This window comes from Labrus bergylta, chromosome 2 (genome assembly GCF_963930695.1).
Source record: "Labrus bergylta chromosome 2, fLabBer1.1, whole genome shotgun sequence".
Lineage (NCBI taxonomy): Eukaryota > Metazoa > Chordata > Actinopteri > Labriformes > Labridae > Labrus > Labrus bergylta.
The window spans coordinates 3,293,520-3,307,350 of NC_089196.1; the positions used below are offsets into that span (position 1 = coordinate 3,293,520).

General features: G+C 43.7%; 1 protein-coding gene across 1 annotated transcript in view; it reads right to left on the reverse strand.

The window, feature by feature from the left end:
- The window catches only part of txnrd2.2 (thioredoxin reductase 2, tandem duplicate 2), a 30,566-nt gene that overhangs the window by 10,945 nt on the left and 5,790 nt on the right, over positions 1-13,831 (reverse strand). The window contains exons 7-11 of the mRNA XM_065962779.1: positions 12,852-12,914; positions 11,623-11,693; positions 7,069-7,088; positions 6,788-6,879; positions 6,516-6,690 (exon numbers count right to left, since the gene is read on the reverse strand). Coding sequence (XP_065818851.1) covers positions 6,516-6,690; positions 6,788-6,879; positions 7,069-7,088; positions 11,623-11,693; positions 12,852-12,914 — 421 coding nt within the window. The remainder of the gene's footprint in view (positions 1-6,515; positions 6,691-6,787; positions 6,880-7,068; positions 7,089-11,622; positions 11,694-12,851; positions 12,915-13,831) is intronic.

The following is a 13,831-nucleotide window of genomic DNA, read 5'->3' on the forward strand; positions in this document are numbered from 1 at the left end:
CTATAAACCTGTAAATTCCCAGTTTATTCCCATGGAAAGTTTTCAACTTTGAATAATTCCTGGGATTTTGCAACCCTAACTACCATAAAGAGCTATAACACTCAATTTGTCATGTCATGATAAGACCAAGCTGCAACATCAACTAATGAAGCCGATGCGGAAGTGCAAAATCCTGCAGTTCTTTGAGTGTCCACTAGAGGTTGGCTGTAGAAGTACAGGAAGTCACATACACACAACATTAAAACATTTCTTCTGCTGCAGAGGGGGAGACGAGCAGCAAAGAAAAAGAGGGTGTGTGTTGAAATCATCAGAGCCGTCAGGATGTGGGAGAGTTTAGTGTCCAGGAGCTGCAGCGCTAAAACGACCGCTTCACAAACACGACACAAATTAATGCTGCTGTTTTAAACACACCTGGTATGCCCAAACTGTTGGAAATATCTTTAAAAACAAGATCTTTCTTGCCGACGTCCCGGTAGGTCTTTAAACTAGAGCTCGGGAAAGTGAGACATCGTTTGTTGGGATCTGAGCTACCCTCAAGTAGAAAATGTTTTAACTTCTGTGCAGCGAGCAAGAAAGGCAAGCGCGACCATGCACTGCGCTCAAGTCGCCATCGAGGAGATACGCTCTTGTGCGGAGCAATACAATAGACAATGAAAGGAAGTGACAGCAGCGTGCAGCGCCCACCGCGTCCTATCTGACGGGGCCTTTAGGACACACACTGTACAGGGGGAATCTTTAAATAACTCATCAGTTTGAATGACCACCTAATAGTCCCTTTGATACGATAAGATAAAATACATGATACAGTTTTTGTCCCCCTGGAGAAACTTGTCTTGGACTCAAAGTGCTGCCAAACATTCAGCTGCTTCCAATGGAATCAATCAAAACACATCCAAACAGAAGCGCTTTTGCTGTTTTCGTATAATTCGCTCCTACTATAGAAACGTTCTATAGTACGTTAAACGTTATTTGCAGCAGCCAGTTACCGTGACAACATGACTTAGACTTTCTTTATTGTCATTCAAATTGTACCTTACAGTGCGGATAAGAACTACATTTATTTGCAGTTGGCTCATCATAGTGCAGGATAAAAACAACAGCAAGTATTTACATAAAAATAAAAGGGGCAAATATAAATAGGTACAAAAGAAACTATGTTTAAAAAACGATCAAAAATATCTTCATGTAATATGGGTTTCATTTCTGATGACGATGTGATTTCATGACAAGTGTTAAACTATATTATTCATCACAGTGACTTCACAGTGACCTGTTATGTTCATACTCATATATAACTTGTGTTTTCTCAAATCTCTCACATTATCTTGTTGAAGCTTTTATTCGACAGTGGTAAATTTCTGCAGCTAAAACATGACGTTGTATGTCATACTTTCTGTTTTAAAAGTATTCAAATTTAGCATCAATTACAACAAAGATGTCAGCATGGACCTAAAAAAGGCTCATCAGTCAAATCTGACGTGTAAGTAAAGACTTTTCCTTTTCATTTATGGACTTCCTGTCTGCAGCTCCAGTCACTGTTCAATGAGCAGGGCGCCATTGTACCGCAAGGACACAACAACAGTCAGGACTGATAAGGGGTTTGGTTGAAACACACACACCAAATATAGAGGCCAATCTGAACAAAGCCTGTTGTGACATTAAGAGGAAGCTTCAAGACTGCTAGTAGGCTAATTAGCCACAACAATCCTCCTCCATTGGAAATGAGAGCTGGACTCTTATCAGATCAATCAAATGAACAAAGACAAAGAAAAGTGTTTTCTTTTGGGGGGGAGATCATGCAGGACGACGAGAATGATTACGTGTTCTGCTTCAGGCAAAAGAAAAAAGATTCCCAAGCTCACCAGTGATTAAGGGCACACTCACACTAAGCAAGCTGTACCGTGCCCAAAATCCAGTTTGTTTAACTGGTGTGAGTGCTCCGACCCGTGGTCAAGCACGGTACACTTCATTGGTCCTGGCACGCTTGGTGCGCAAGAGGTGTGCTTCTGCATGTTACAGTTGCTCAAGCACGAGCACAAGCAGGCCCGGTTAGTCCTGGAGTTCATCTTCATTTTAGAGATCTAAATACTGACAAACTGTGCACTACAGGATACCATTCCTCCACTGTCCTGTTGTTTTCTCGAACGTTCATAGTGCAGCATCAGGCTAGCCACTGACCGGAGCTACAGCCCCAACTAGTGACGAGTGGCTGTGGTACACAACATTTGAGAGGCTTAAGTTCAGTCTGAAAGCAAACTGAATCAAAAGAAAAACGCAACAATGTTGAAATTTCACCCCTGAATCGCACTAAGTACACCGGGCTTCTTTTGAGAAAGCAATCTAAATTAACCACATTTTCAAGCTAGTAAATTCAGTGACTCTCAGCATACTGTACATGTTCTTGCCCCAGAAACGACTCCACTAATGTCATAACAGTGAATATCTTTGGTCACTTTGAGCCCCACCACAAGCTAGACGTCTACAGACCCGGACGTCCACACACCAAGAGCAACAATCAGGGATGTCATCAGGAACTTATAAAAACCCAGACAGGCAAATGTTCTTAAAAAATGGATAATAAAATATAAAAAAACATCCTCAAGGATGGAAGAGTGAGTGAGGAGGAAGACTAATGTTCCCACTGTCTACATGCAGACAGGAAGTGTGGAAATGTTCTGTTTCCTGGTTTGTTCTGCGAGTACACCTGCACAGGGGAGCGGCTGTGAGGCCAGGAAAGAGCAGGGGAAAGGTGGAGGCAGGCCGGGCCATGGAGGAGGATGTGGCAGACGGCGGTGATACTGTCCCCCGGTCCCCTCTGGCCTTTAATAACTCCACTGGGGCCCGGTACCCCGCCTGGCCCCTAGTGTAAGGTCACGGTAAAGGGAAGTGGCCTTGTACTCATAACTCCTGCACGCACACATCAAAGAGCAGAGGCCGAGCTGTGACTGGTTCTCACTGAACTCTATGGGAACAAAAGATGTCAGGGATGTAGCTCGGTCTGACGAAGGTTTAAGCCAGTAGCTTCAACATGAAAATATTGCTGCTTGTGTTACACAGCATCAGGAAACACGACTAATATGCAGACTCGGGATTCTCTGTTGTTGTTTTATTAATGGGGATGTATGAGAAACTTGTCATTAGTAAGTGTATCAGCAGCAGGAGATGGAGGACAGCTCAGACCCTTAAATTAGAAATCGGTCATTAGCCCTTTTCAGACTGCGATTCTGCAAAAGTGCTGAAACTAATCTAAGCGGTCATCATGTCTTTGTACATTTAAATTGATTCTGTGACAAAGTAATTATCTTGTCCCAGTCTGTGAATTCACATAGAATTTTGGCGCCTCTGTAACGCCTCTGTTACTACCTCTGAAGACGGTACAGAGGGGGAGGGGGGGAATCACATTGCCCCACCATTACGTCTCCACAACATTCACAGGGATGTAAATATGACTTCTTGAAACGTCAATCTAAATAGGTGTCTTAAGTGTCTTACCCAAGGACACATCGGACATGTGGCTGCAGGAGCTGGGGATCAAACCCTTGACCTTCCGGTTGAGAGACGACCGACTGTACCAACTGACCCACAACCCTAACCCCTGTAGAGAGTGGTATTGTAGCTAATTTTCCCTCTAAAAACAAACATAGTGTATTTTGATTAAGTAAACATACCTTGCTAAACTAAACGTTAAACTGGCCCATGAGTTCAGCATAGAGCCAGCTACAGTAAATGGTAAATGGACTTGAGCTTGTATATTTCTCTTCTGACTACTCAAAGAGCTTTTACATTGTATGTCACACCTACACATTCACACACTGATGGTAGAGGCTGCTGAGTAAAGAGTCCATCAGTATTAACTCATCCATTCATACACATTCACACACTGATGGTAGAGGCTGCTGAGTAAAGAGTCCATCAGTATTAACTCATCCATTCATACACATTCACACACTGATGGTAGAGGCTGCTGAGTAAAGAGTCCATCAGTATTAACTCATCCATTCATACACATTCACACACTGATGGTAGAGGCTGCTGAGTAAAGAGTCCATCAGTATTAACTCATCCATTCATACAAATGCCCAAGGATACATTGGACATGTTGCTGCAGGAGCTGAGGATCTGAAACTTGCACTCAATGCAAATATCACAGTCACCAACAACAGTCCCACGCCCGGATGATGTGGGAATTGAACCACAGGTGGGAAAAACAAACGTCATCTCAGCAGCAGGGTCACACGCATCCTCATCGCTGTCGCACGCAGAGAGGACACACTAGCCCCCCATCCCCCCCCCCCCCCAACGATGGAACAACAGCTGACAATCTGGCTGGGTCGGACCTGGGAATGCCTGGTAGGCAGGTTTTCAGAAGCACCGTTCTGTCTTTGAAACCACTGGACACGAATTAAACAAAAGGCAGACACCCTGATGGAGTTCACCTCCATACTCACTGCTAAGAAGAAGTGAAATGGTATAATATCGAGGATGAGTGAACGAGAAAGAGGAGCAGGAGGGCTACTGGTAATAGCACGCAGAGGGCCGCCGGGTTGGCAGTGACAGATACAGGGTTGGTTTCCGCAGGGCTGGCATGAGCAGGAAGGCCCAGAGAGGGAGAACAAAGAGGGGAATGTGGTGACCCTGTGCCTGGGTGCATCCTGTCACGTCCTGTCCCTCTGTACAGTCAGAGAGCCAGAGGCGGGTGATTAACACTTCCCACTGGCCGTTCCCATCACTCGGGCTTTATTACTTTGTTTTCAGCCTTGATTCCTCTGCAATCTGCTGACACTGCACTCTATTCAGCATGACAATGAAAGTGGAGGCGGCATGGAAAAAAAGTCAAACTTGTGTTTATTTCAGGGGCACATGGAGGTGTCAGAAAAGATTTAAAATAGAAAATAAGGATTAGATAAATTCACTATTCAGTGAACCTCAGACGTTTCACTTTATGCTGTTTCCTTGTGTTCTTGTTTTAATGTGAAGGACGTTGTGATGTGTATCTGTGAGAGGTGCTATACAAATAAACTTTACTGACTTACTTAATCAATAAGAAACACCTGTGTCAGACGTGATGTTGTGGGGCCGCCACTGTCCTATCTCTAAAAATGCACAAAAAGCCCAAAAAATAAAGAAAAAGAAGTGTTGTTGTTGTCGTAGCTGGGTTCATAATTTAAAGTTGTGTGGACAACTGAGCGATAACTATAACAAAGACATCAAAAGAGATCCCATCAACGAAGCAAAATGTTTAATCTCATTATTAGATTTACAAAGGACTCAAAATCAGAATTATCTGCACTATTTCCTACATCGATGACTGGCATGATCTGCGGTAAACTCATTAAACATCCACAAATTCACAGATATGGAGGGTATTCTCTTGGTAAGATTTGATCTGTTTTTCTTCCTCACCGTCTCCCACTGCCCCCGTCCTCTCTAGAGTCGTTGCTCTCACAGGTCACCATGTGGTGGACACTGAAGCTTCAGTGTTTATCCAGCTCTGCATGGGTCTGTAAACCTTTCTGTGTTCTAACCTCTCTCCATTTTTCAAAAGCATCTCCAATATTGATCCTAGTTTGAGCACGTTTCTGCTCGTGGAGCTTATTAGAAACATGCAGAGGCTTTTTAGGTCGGGTACAATCACTTCTATCTGAACCACTTCTCTTGTCTGCTTCCATCACTGCAACACCTGTTGACCTGATAACTGCTCTCATATCTGGAAAACAGAGGGGCGTCCAAAACGGCCGTGTGGGGGGTGTCTTAAAACCACCTACCTTCTCTGGTCCAAACAAATCCAGAGCATTCAGGAGCAGAATCTAAAGTTAGAAGGAGGACATACTGGCTGCTGCATTGTTGTCAGAGAAGCCAGCACTTCAACATAGCATGTTTCCTTAATGATCAGATAGTAAGATCACTTTATCGTTTCAGTCACTACACATCTCACTGATTGGACCTTTAAGTCAAGACGCAAGTCAAGGCTGCAGCAGTAGAGACGTGGTTAGGTCTTCGGGCCTCCTTTTTCTGACTTGTGTCTGAAATGTTTTCATGTCTTTTTTAGTGAGTCTAAAGCATTCAAGTCTCTTCTTCTTAAAGCTCCTGTGAGGAACTTAATTTTGTGTCAATCTTAGAAACCCCTGAGGACAAAGCGGCCCGTCTGACCTTTTTGGGACCTTGTCTTGTGAATTAATTTGTACTCTCAAAAGAAAAAAAATCATCCAGGTGTCTCTTTATGGTGTCATCCACTATGGAAAGTTAACAAAAGGTCACTTCGGCCTACACCAGCCTGGAGGTGGAAGTAATCATGGATTAGAATGTTGTTGCTGATGGTCTGTTATCTTTCTTGATTTAGGAGATACATAGGAGTCAGTTTGTTTTATGATCAGCTAAATCTCCCCCAGGAGCTCAAAGGATGCTCATTTGCAGCACAAAGAGCCTCGACCACATCAGGGATGAAGTTTAAACCTGAGAGATCTACTTAAACATATGACTTCAATGTTTGCACTCAGGAACAGGAACACACTCACCGACGGCCCATAACACTGAGTCGAAGGTGTCCTTCTGCTCGTTGCCTGTGAGGGAATCCACCCAGGTCACCTGCAGGGCTCCTGAGGACAGTTTGTCCACTCTCTTCGGGACACTCCTCCACGCAAACTTTGTCCCATATGCCTCCATGTAGTCCGTCACCAGGCCTGCCATTTGCTGCATGAACAGAGAATGAATAGCAGCTTTTCAAAGAAGACAAAAAAAAAAACACATGATCACAATGAGCAGACTCTTTAAATTCAGGGAGTAATACCTGGTCAAACCCCCGGAGGGCGATGCTGCGAACCATCACTGTGGTATCCATGCCGACGCCGGTGAGGAAACCTGCACACTCCAGAGCCACATCTGAGGCAGCACCAGGTTCAGGATTATAGCACAGCACAAGAAGCATCTGATGTGTGGCCAAAACAAATAAAACACAAAGACCCAAAACACACAGAGCAGCAGAAAATACGAGCTGATAACTTTATACTGGTTACTACTGGATTTATGCAGGGGCTCCAATTACAAGCTCACTGGCAGACAAAAGGATACAGCTGGCTCCAACCACAAGTCTGCAAAACACAAACAAAGAAAAAGCCCTTAAATCCAACTGATAACACCCGCAGAAATACATCTCATTGTTTGAGAAGCACACTGTGTCCAAACCCAAACAAAGCAAGATGAAAATGTTTACTTTGAATCCTAGAAGTGGAGAGGTGATGAATTACAAAACGTCATAATCTCAGACCGAGGTGTGAGGAAAATGTAGGAAACGGGGACACTGACAGAGTGTGCGTGTGTGTGTGTGTGTGGTCCAGGTGAATCACAAGTCTTATGCAGCTCACATCGCGTTGTTGAGGAGATGTAATTGCCAGCGTTTAGTCTAATCCCTGCAGATGGGGTGTGCCATGTTCAGGGCTACAGCCCACACATTAGCCAGCTGAGTGATCCCCGTCACCCTCACACACACTCAGGGTCAGACCTCCATCCCGCTCGTCTGTTCCACCTGACAGCTCGGGCGGGACATCCTGCACGTCCATACTGACTGTAACCACTAAAAGCCCCCAGTGACCATTTTCTCCATGTCTGCATTTAGCACGTATTGTGAAGTGGCTTAGAGAAGATTAGGCAAAGAGCTTCAGCTTGATTCTTCACTTTCATCACTGAGACGTCGTCTACTTTCCCCCCCTCGACCTCTTCCTCATTCAAAATATACACTTGTCTGGTGTCTGTGCTACGTTTGTCATGCAGCAGATGTTGCCTTTAGATCCTTTTCATGCTTGTTTTCAAACTAGAGCACTCCCGCCTTGTGTCATCTTTTACCAACACATCTCTAATTAGGTTTGCATGTTCATATTTAAGTGGGAAAAACTGCTTAAATATTTTCATTAAAAAAAAACCTCCAAACGTGATTAAGAGGAATATATCAAAGGCATGAAACAGTCAAACTTTTAAATTGGATAGTCCTGATGTTCTGTTTCTGTCTCATGAAACTCTGTACTCCCATTCGACGTGGAGTCGACTATCAGACACTTAATGAAACTTTTCAGGGTGATAAAAATGTGTTGAGGAGCTGAAGTCAAGGCTGCAGCTCCTGCAGAGGGAGGATGTTTTCATCGACTGTCTGCGACATCGTGTTAACCTTGAGATCTGATACTTTATCTGTTTAGAAGAACGTGGGTGGGTTTGTTACAAAGGCTCGGTGTGAGTCCATGTTACATGTTTCTATGAAATGTTGCTTCTGAAGGCATTTTAGTGAGCTCACACTAACATCAACCAAACAGTGCAGTCAGTGATTTAGACCAGTGGGTCCCAAAGTGGGGGTCGCGAGACACTGGGAGGGGGGGTCGAGAGATGCCTTCCAAAAACAAATACTAATTTGAAATGACTTAAAATTTCATATTTTACTGATGATTGTGAAATAGTGCTTGAGTGAGATTTGTGCGGAAATTAAAGTGAAAACTTTGAGTTTGTACATGACTGTAAAAATGCAGGTATATGTTGAGCTCTTTGTTTTATTTTGTTAATTTATTCCAAGAGTCTGCTCTATTCTTTAGTGTTGTTCTTATGTCAGTGTTTGGATTGGCTTATTAGTGTGTGCTGCTGTGAATAATATTAAATGCTTTAACCCCTTCCAGGGTCAGAGGGGGTCCCCAGTCTCACGCATCGTTATTTTGGGAGAGGTTGTAGTAAAAGTTTGGATACCCCTGATTTAGACTTTGTAGCCTTCCCAAAGCCACAAATTGCAAATCAATCCAATGTCCTGTCTTTACAATAAAGGCACTAAAAGCCCAAAACATAAACCTTAAAAAACAAAACAAAAAAATCTATTACATTTTTATAAAGTAATGTTTAGTTGATGTTTGTCAGATTGGCGAAGGCTTTGACAATAACCTCTGAAAAAGAAGAAAGGATGTATTTGATTTTGCGTTGACCTCTCATCGATAAATACAAACTGTATTTGAACACAGCAGCAGTTTCTCAACTGGAATGACTAAAATATTCGGATCATGAACTTTCTGTGTCACACTTGTTACTTATTCTCAGTTTTCAAAAGTGTGGTTATTATGTGTTGATGACAGAGTGATGTTTTCATGAAGAACTAACAACCCTTTATGTTTCTAAAAGGATCACTGACTGTGTTATTCAAAAAAGCTTCCAGTGTTTTAGTAGCTTTACTTCCTCTTTTTATTCTAGCTGCACAATGTCAACGTTCACATGACAAATACAGATTTAATTATTATTATTAAAATGTAATAATGTTGAATTCAAATGCACCTTAACGGTCACATATTCTGCAAAATCCACTTCACCATGTTTCTCTAACACTAATATGTGTCTCTAGTCTGTCTACAAACCCCCCAATGATGAGAAAAGTCCATCCTCTCTGTCTTCTGCCTGCTCCACTTTTCAGAAAATGTGTGCTCAAACAGGCTGTTTGGAGATTTTCCCTTCATGACATCACAAAGGGCAGTAGCCCCTCCCCCAGGTGGGTGACACTCCCACAGCTAGGTGTTTGTTCTGCCCTCTGGGTCTGCCTTCTCACAGTAAACAATAGGACATGGAGCGAGAAAGACCGAGTACACCCAAGTCCTTCCAGAGAGGGGGCGTGGTCAGACACAGCTCATTTACATATTTAAAGGTACAGACACAGAAACAGCCTGTTCTGAGCAGGGCTGGAATAGAGGGGTTTATAGACATGATCAAATACAGGATCAGAGTGGATTTAGAACAAGACACTTCACACACATGTTTTGAGGAGCTCTGAGACTTATTTAAACTGGTTGAAGAGGAGGGAAATGTGTGACCTTTAAATAATGTATTTTTCTGCGGTCACAGAGTCCACGTGAGCAAAACAGATTCTGTGCATGTTTTGTTTCTCTATAAATTCTGGGAAGCTATGCTGGAACCATCTGTGCTGCTTTTTCAACAAACTGCTGAAAGACATCCCCCAGAAGTGTGGTCCTCTTCCGTTATACAACACAACACACAGACCCCCTTATTCAAGTACCGGCCTATCCCTGGACCCGTAGCACGGTCCCCCTGGCACGCGCTCACTGCTTTCTCCTGATAGCACAACGATGTGCAGTCGGCTCTGGGATATGGCCCTGAGGCTGAATCTGTCACTCAGGTGTGTCTGTGTGTGTGTGTGTGTGTGTGCGCCATTAGACACCCATCACTCACCTGAATGCCCCCCCTCCCCACACACACGGTTAAAAATCAGCTTCTTGGACCTCACCTGCACAGCTGACAGCTCAGCAGCACAACAACAACTTCAGCTCCGTCTGCAGTGTGAGGTTCAATGCTCCCACAGAGGACGCTAAAGCTAATGGTTACCCTCGACTAGCCGCCTACAGGGACGAAGAGGACCCCACTAACCGCCGCCCGCTACGTCAAAGGACTTCCTGCGCTCAAGTGGCGCCTCTTAGCGATAATTCTACTTTATATACAGAGACATGTTGTTGACAGAGTGGTAGCTGTTTACTGACCGAGGCATCCATGTTGATTTGTTGACTGTTAAAGATTACCACCAAGTGGTCACAAAATCTGAAAAGCATACAAATAACGGCACATACACACCAACTGATACTAATGTGTATGTGAGAATTTTAATTAAAGGGACGCCGCCTTGACCTTCAAGGGGGAGGTGGGCCACCCCCCTAATATAATGGAAGGGGAAACACTGGTGAATGGGTACAAGCTCAAGTCCATTTACCATTTTATTAATTAAACATCGCGGTTAAGGGGGGCCGGTAGCCTAAAGGCTAGCGCATGCCCCATGTGGAGTAGATGACCCGTGTTGGACTCTAACCTGTGGCTCCTTTCCCGCATGTCATTCACCTCTCTCTCTCTTCCTGGTTTTCTGACTCTATCCACTGTCCTGTCTCTAAATAAAGTCATTAAGCCAAATTTTTATCACATTATCACTGACTTCAACCTCTGAAGAGAGTTTAGTAACATGTCTTTCTGATGTGATATACAGTTAAAGTTGCATTCTTCTTAAAACACCCGAGAACGTCCTTTCATTCAAACGAGGTTAAACACTATCATCATAAAAAGTCTCGGGCACAGATGCAGACTCTCTGGATTCATTATGAAGCTTAAATATCGGATCAATCATTTCCGCTCGTCTTTCAGCGAGGAGCAAACAACACCCGGAGCCCAGGTACACCACAACCACTAGTCACCGTCTGCACGCCGTGCCAAGAGGAAACATCATGTAAGGACCAATTAACCAGGCGATGACAGCGGCTAAAAGGCGGGATTAAAGGCCTTGTTCTGCAAAGGTCAGGATGCACGCCGCTAATCTGAATCATGAGGCGAAGACAGGCTGACAGGAAGGGAGAAAAACAAACCGCATGTCACCGATGAATGATGACAGTGCGTGACAGCGGGCCGTGTCGTGTCAGCATGTACGGTTAACGCGGTGAGTTAGAGCGAGGGCATTGATGCTGCAGAGGTTAGAGGCTCTCTGCTCAGCTTGTAGCTCGAGGTTTAATGGTTCATGAACAGAAATGGTGCGTTCAAGGGTTAAAAGGTTCATCCTCACTTTGTTATAATGTGTATATGTGTTGGTGGGTGTGGGGGAGGGGGGGTTCGCCTTACGTTTTCCCGGGCGACTTCTTCAGCCAGAAGATGTCGTCGCTGGTGAGGCCGTGCTCCACTGCTCCAGGAATCTGTGAGAAGAGTAAAAAGCTGATGGCAGAACTATTCACCTTTCAAACCACGATCAATACATCAAATGTAGCAGACGTGTTGATTTCTGAAAGCTGCTTTTTCCTGTTTTTCTCTTTAGGCCCCGTGTCCACCTAGAGTTTTTTCTGGGCTGAAAAGCGCCGGCTGTACTCTCGGGAGTGTTTACATGAAGCGTTTGTGCGCTGAGAAGAAAAGTGCTGCACTTCAGTCCTGTCTCCATGACAACAGTCTGTTGATGACGGCCGCTGTATGACCGAAGCTGCTCCGTAACTTTTTACTGCTTGTTTTATATTCGTTAATATTAATGAGATCGTTTATTTCCTGATCAGACACGGAGCGAGGAGGATGTGGGTACAAGACACGATCAGTAGACGACAAAACTAGAGCGCCTTTCTGAAAAGTTGAAAGATTTTCAACTTGAGCTCTCGGAAGAAAAGACACTGGGTGCTGCGCTTTTTCTCCACGCAGCCACTCTCTCCTCATTGAAAACAATTGAAGAAAAAATGCTTGTGCTCAGAAAAAAAACGCTAGGCGGACACGGGGCCTTGGTGGGCATATTTTTCTTCTTCTCATCAGTTAGTCTACCCAGTAACCAGTCGACCAAACCAAACAACACATTTGAATGATTGTAGGATTGTTATCATAGACCTTTAATATTAATGGATGAAGCCTGAGTGACATCACCCATCTGTACCTGCAGGGGGCTCTGAAGGCTCATCAGCAGCAGTCTCCATGTTGGAAATCCTGTCTCAGTCTAACTTTCAGTCAACCTAACAACAGGCTGAGAGCTGGAGCTGAGGCGGGTTTTAAACCTCTAACTGTTACATCGTGCCCACCTGTCAATCAGGTCAGCTACACGCCTTATTGTGAATAACTCTTATCCTTCATCAAATCAAAACTGATGAGTCATCAAAACATTCACCCCCCCGTACAGTGTGTGTCCATCCAGATATGACCTAATCACACCTATTTGTTTTTTTGAACCAGGCTGTAAACATGTTCATCTCTGCTGTAAAAACGGACTTCCTGTGCTTCTGCAGCCAGCCTCTAGTGGACACTCTATGAACTGCAGCATTTTTGCACTTAAAGCATGAGCTTCTTCTTTCACCACCAGAGGTTGCTGGTGGGTTGTTACTTACATTTGTGGGGTATCTCGGCCGTCCACCCGTGGCGACCACGATGTTCCTGGCAGTCAGGATGGTCTGTGAGAGAGGAGGGAAGTGTGCAGTTACAGCCTTTGTTCATATCCTTTAAAAAACCAACAAGGAAATGTCAAATGAGAGCAAACGGTCTCTACAGTATTCTGCTCTAAAGTGACGATGGAAACACTTGGAAACCACTGACACGAGACCTGCGATCAGGCAAAGAGCTGAACTTTTAAAAAGAAAGAAAACTGCACAGCAAAGATGGGAAAGACTAGAAACCTGTAATTTACACCAGTGAGAATATTGAATAACAAGTGAGCTCAAAGTTAGGATATCAATAAACAAACTACGTTTAAAATCACTCTTTTGTTTTTGATTTTAAAGACGTCGACCTGCTGCACGGCTGGTACGCATACGAGCATCATTCTGTCTTTCCTGGACAGATGTCGAGGTTTTATTGGGAGTCTTGCTGCTTTTTATTCACATAATTAATCCACTTTCTAATCCACACTAAATGCACATCAGGCCTCTAATTGAGACCGGTCTTTATTTGTCAAACGTGCAGCACCACCAGGCCAGTAAAAGGGACTGGGCCTCGAATTGGCATGGGCTTTTATTTTGAAGTTTTACAGTATAAAATATTTTAAAAAATAATTGTAAAGGGACAAATCATGCACAATGCTGAACAACTCTAAAGCTCCTGCACTGAATCTTTTGTACGTTTTGTGTTCTTTATATTTTATGATATATTTTAAGATTTCTTCTTATATTAATTTTATTCTGTTGAAGTGCTCCGTCAGCAGGAGCTACATTGTTGTATAGCTTCTTACTAGTTTTGCTTTATCCCTGTTAATAAGAAAAGTGTGAAGGTACTTGGCAATAAAAACAATTCTGACCTCACGTGGGGTCGCCTGAATTCTTTATTTATTGATCAATAAATATTACATTGTATATTAAAATATATTGAACACAGG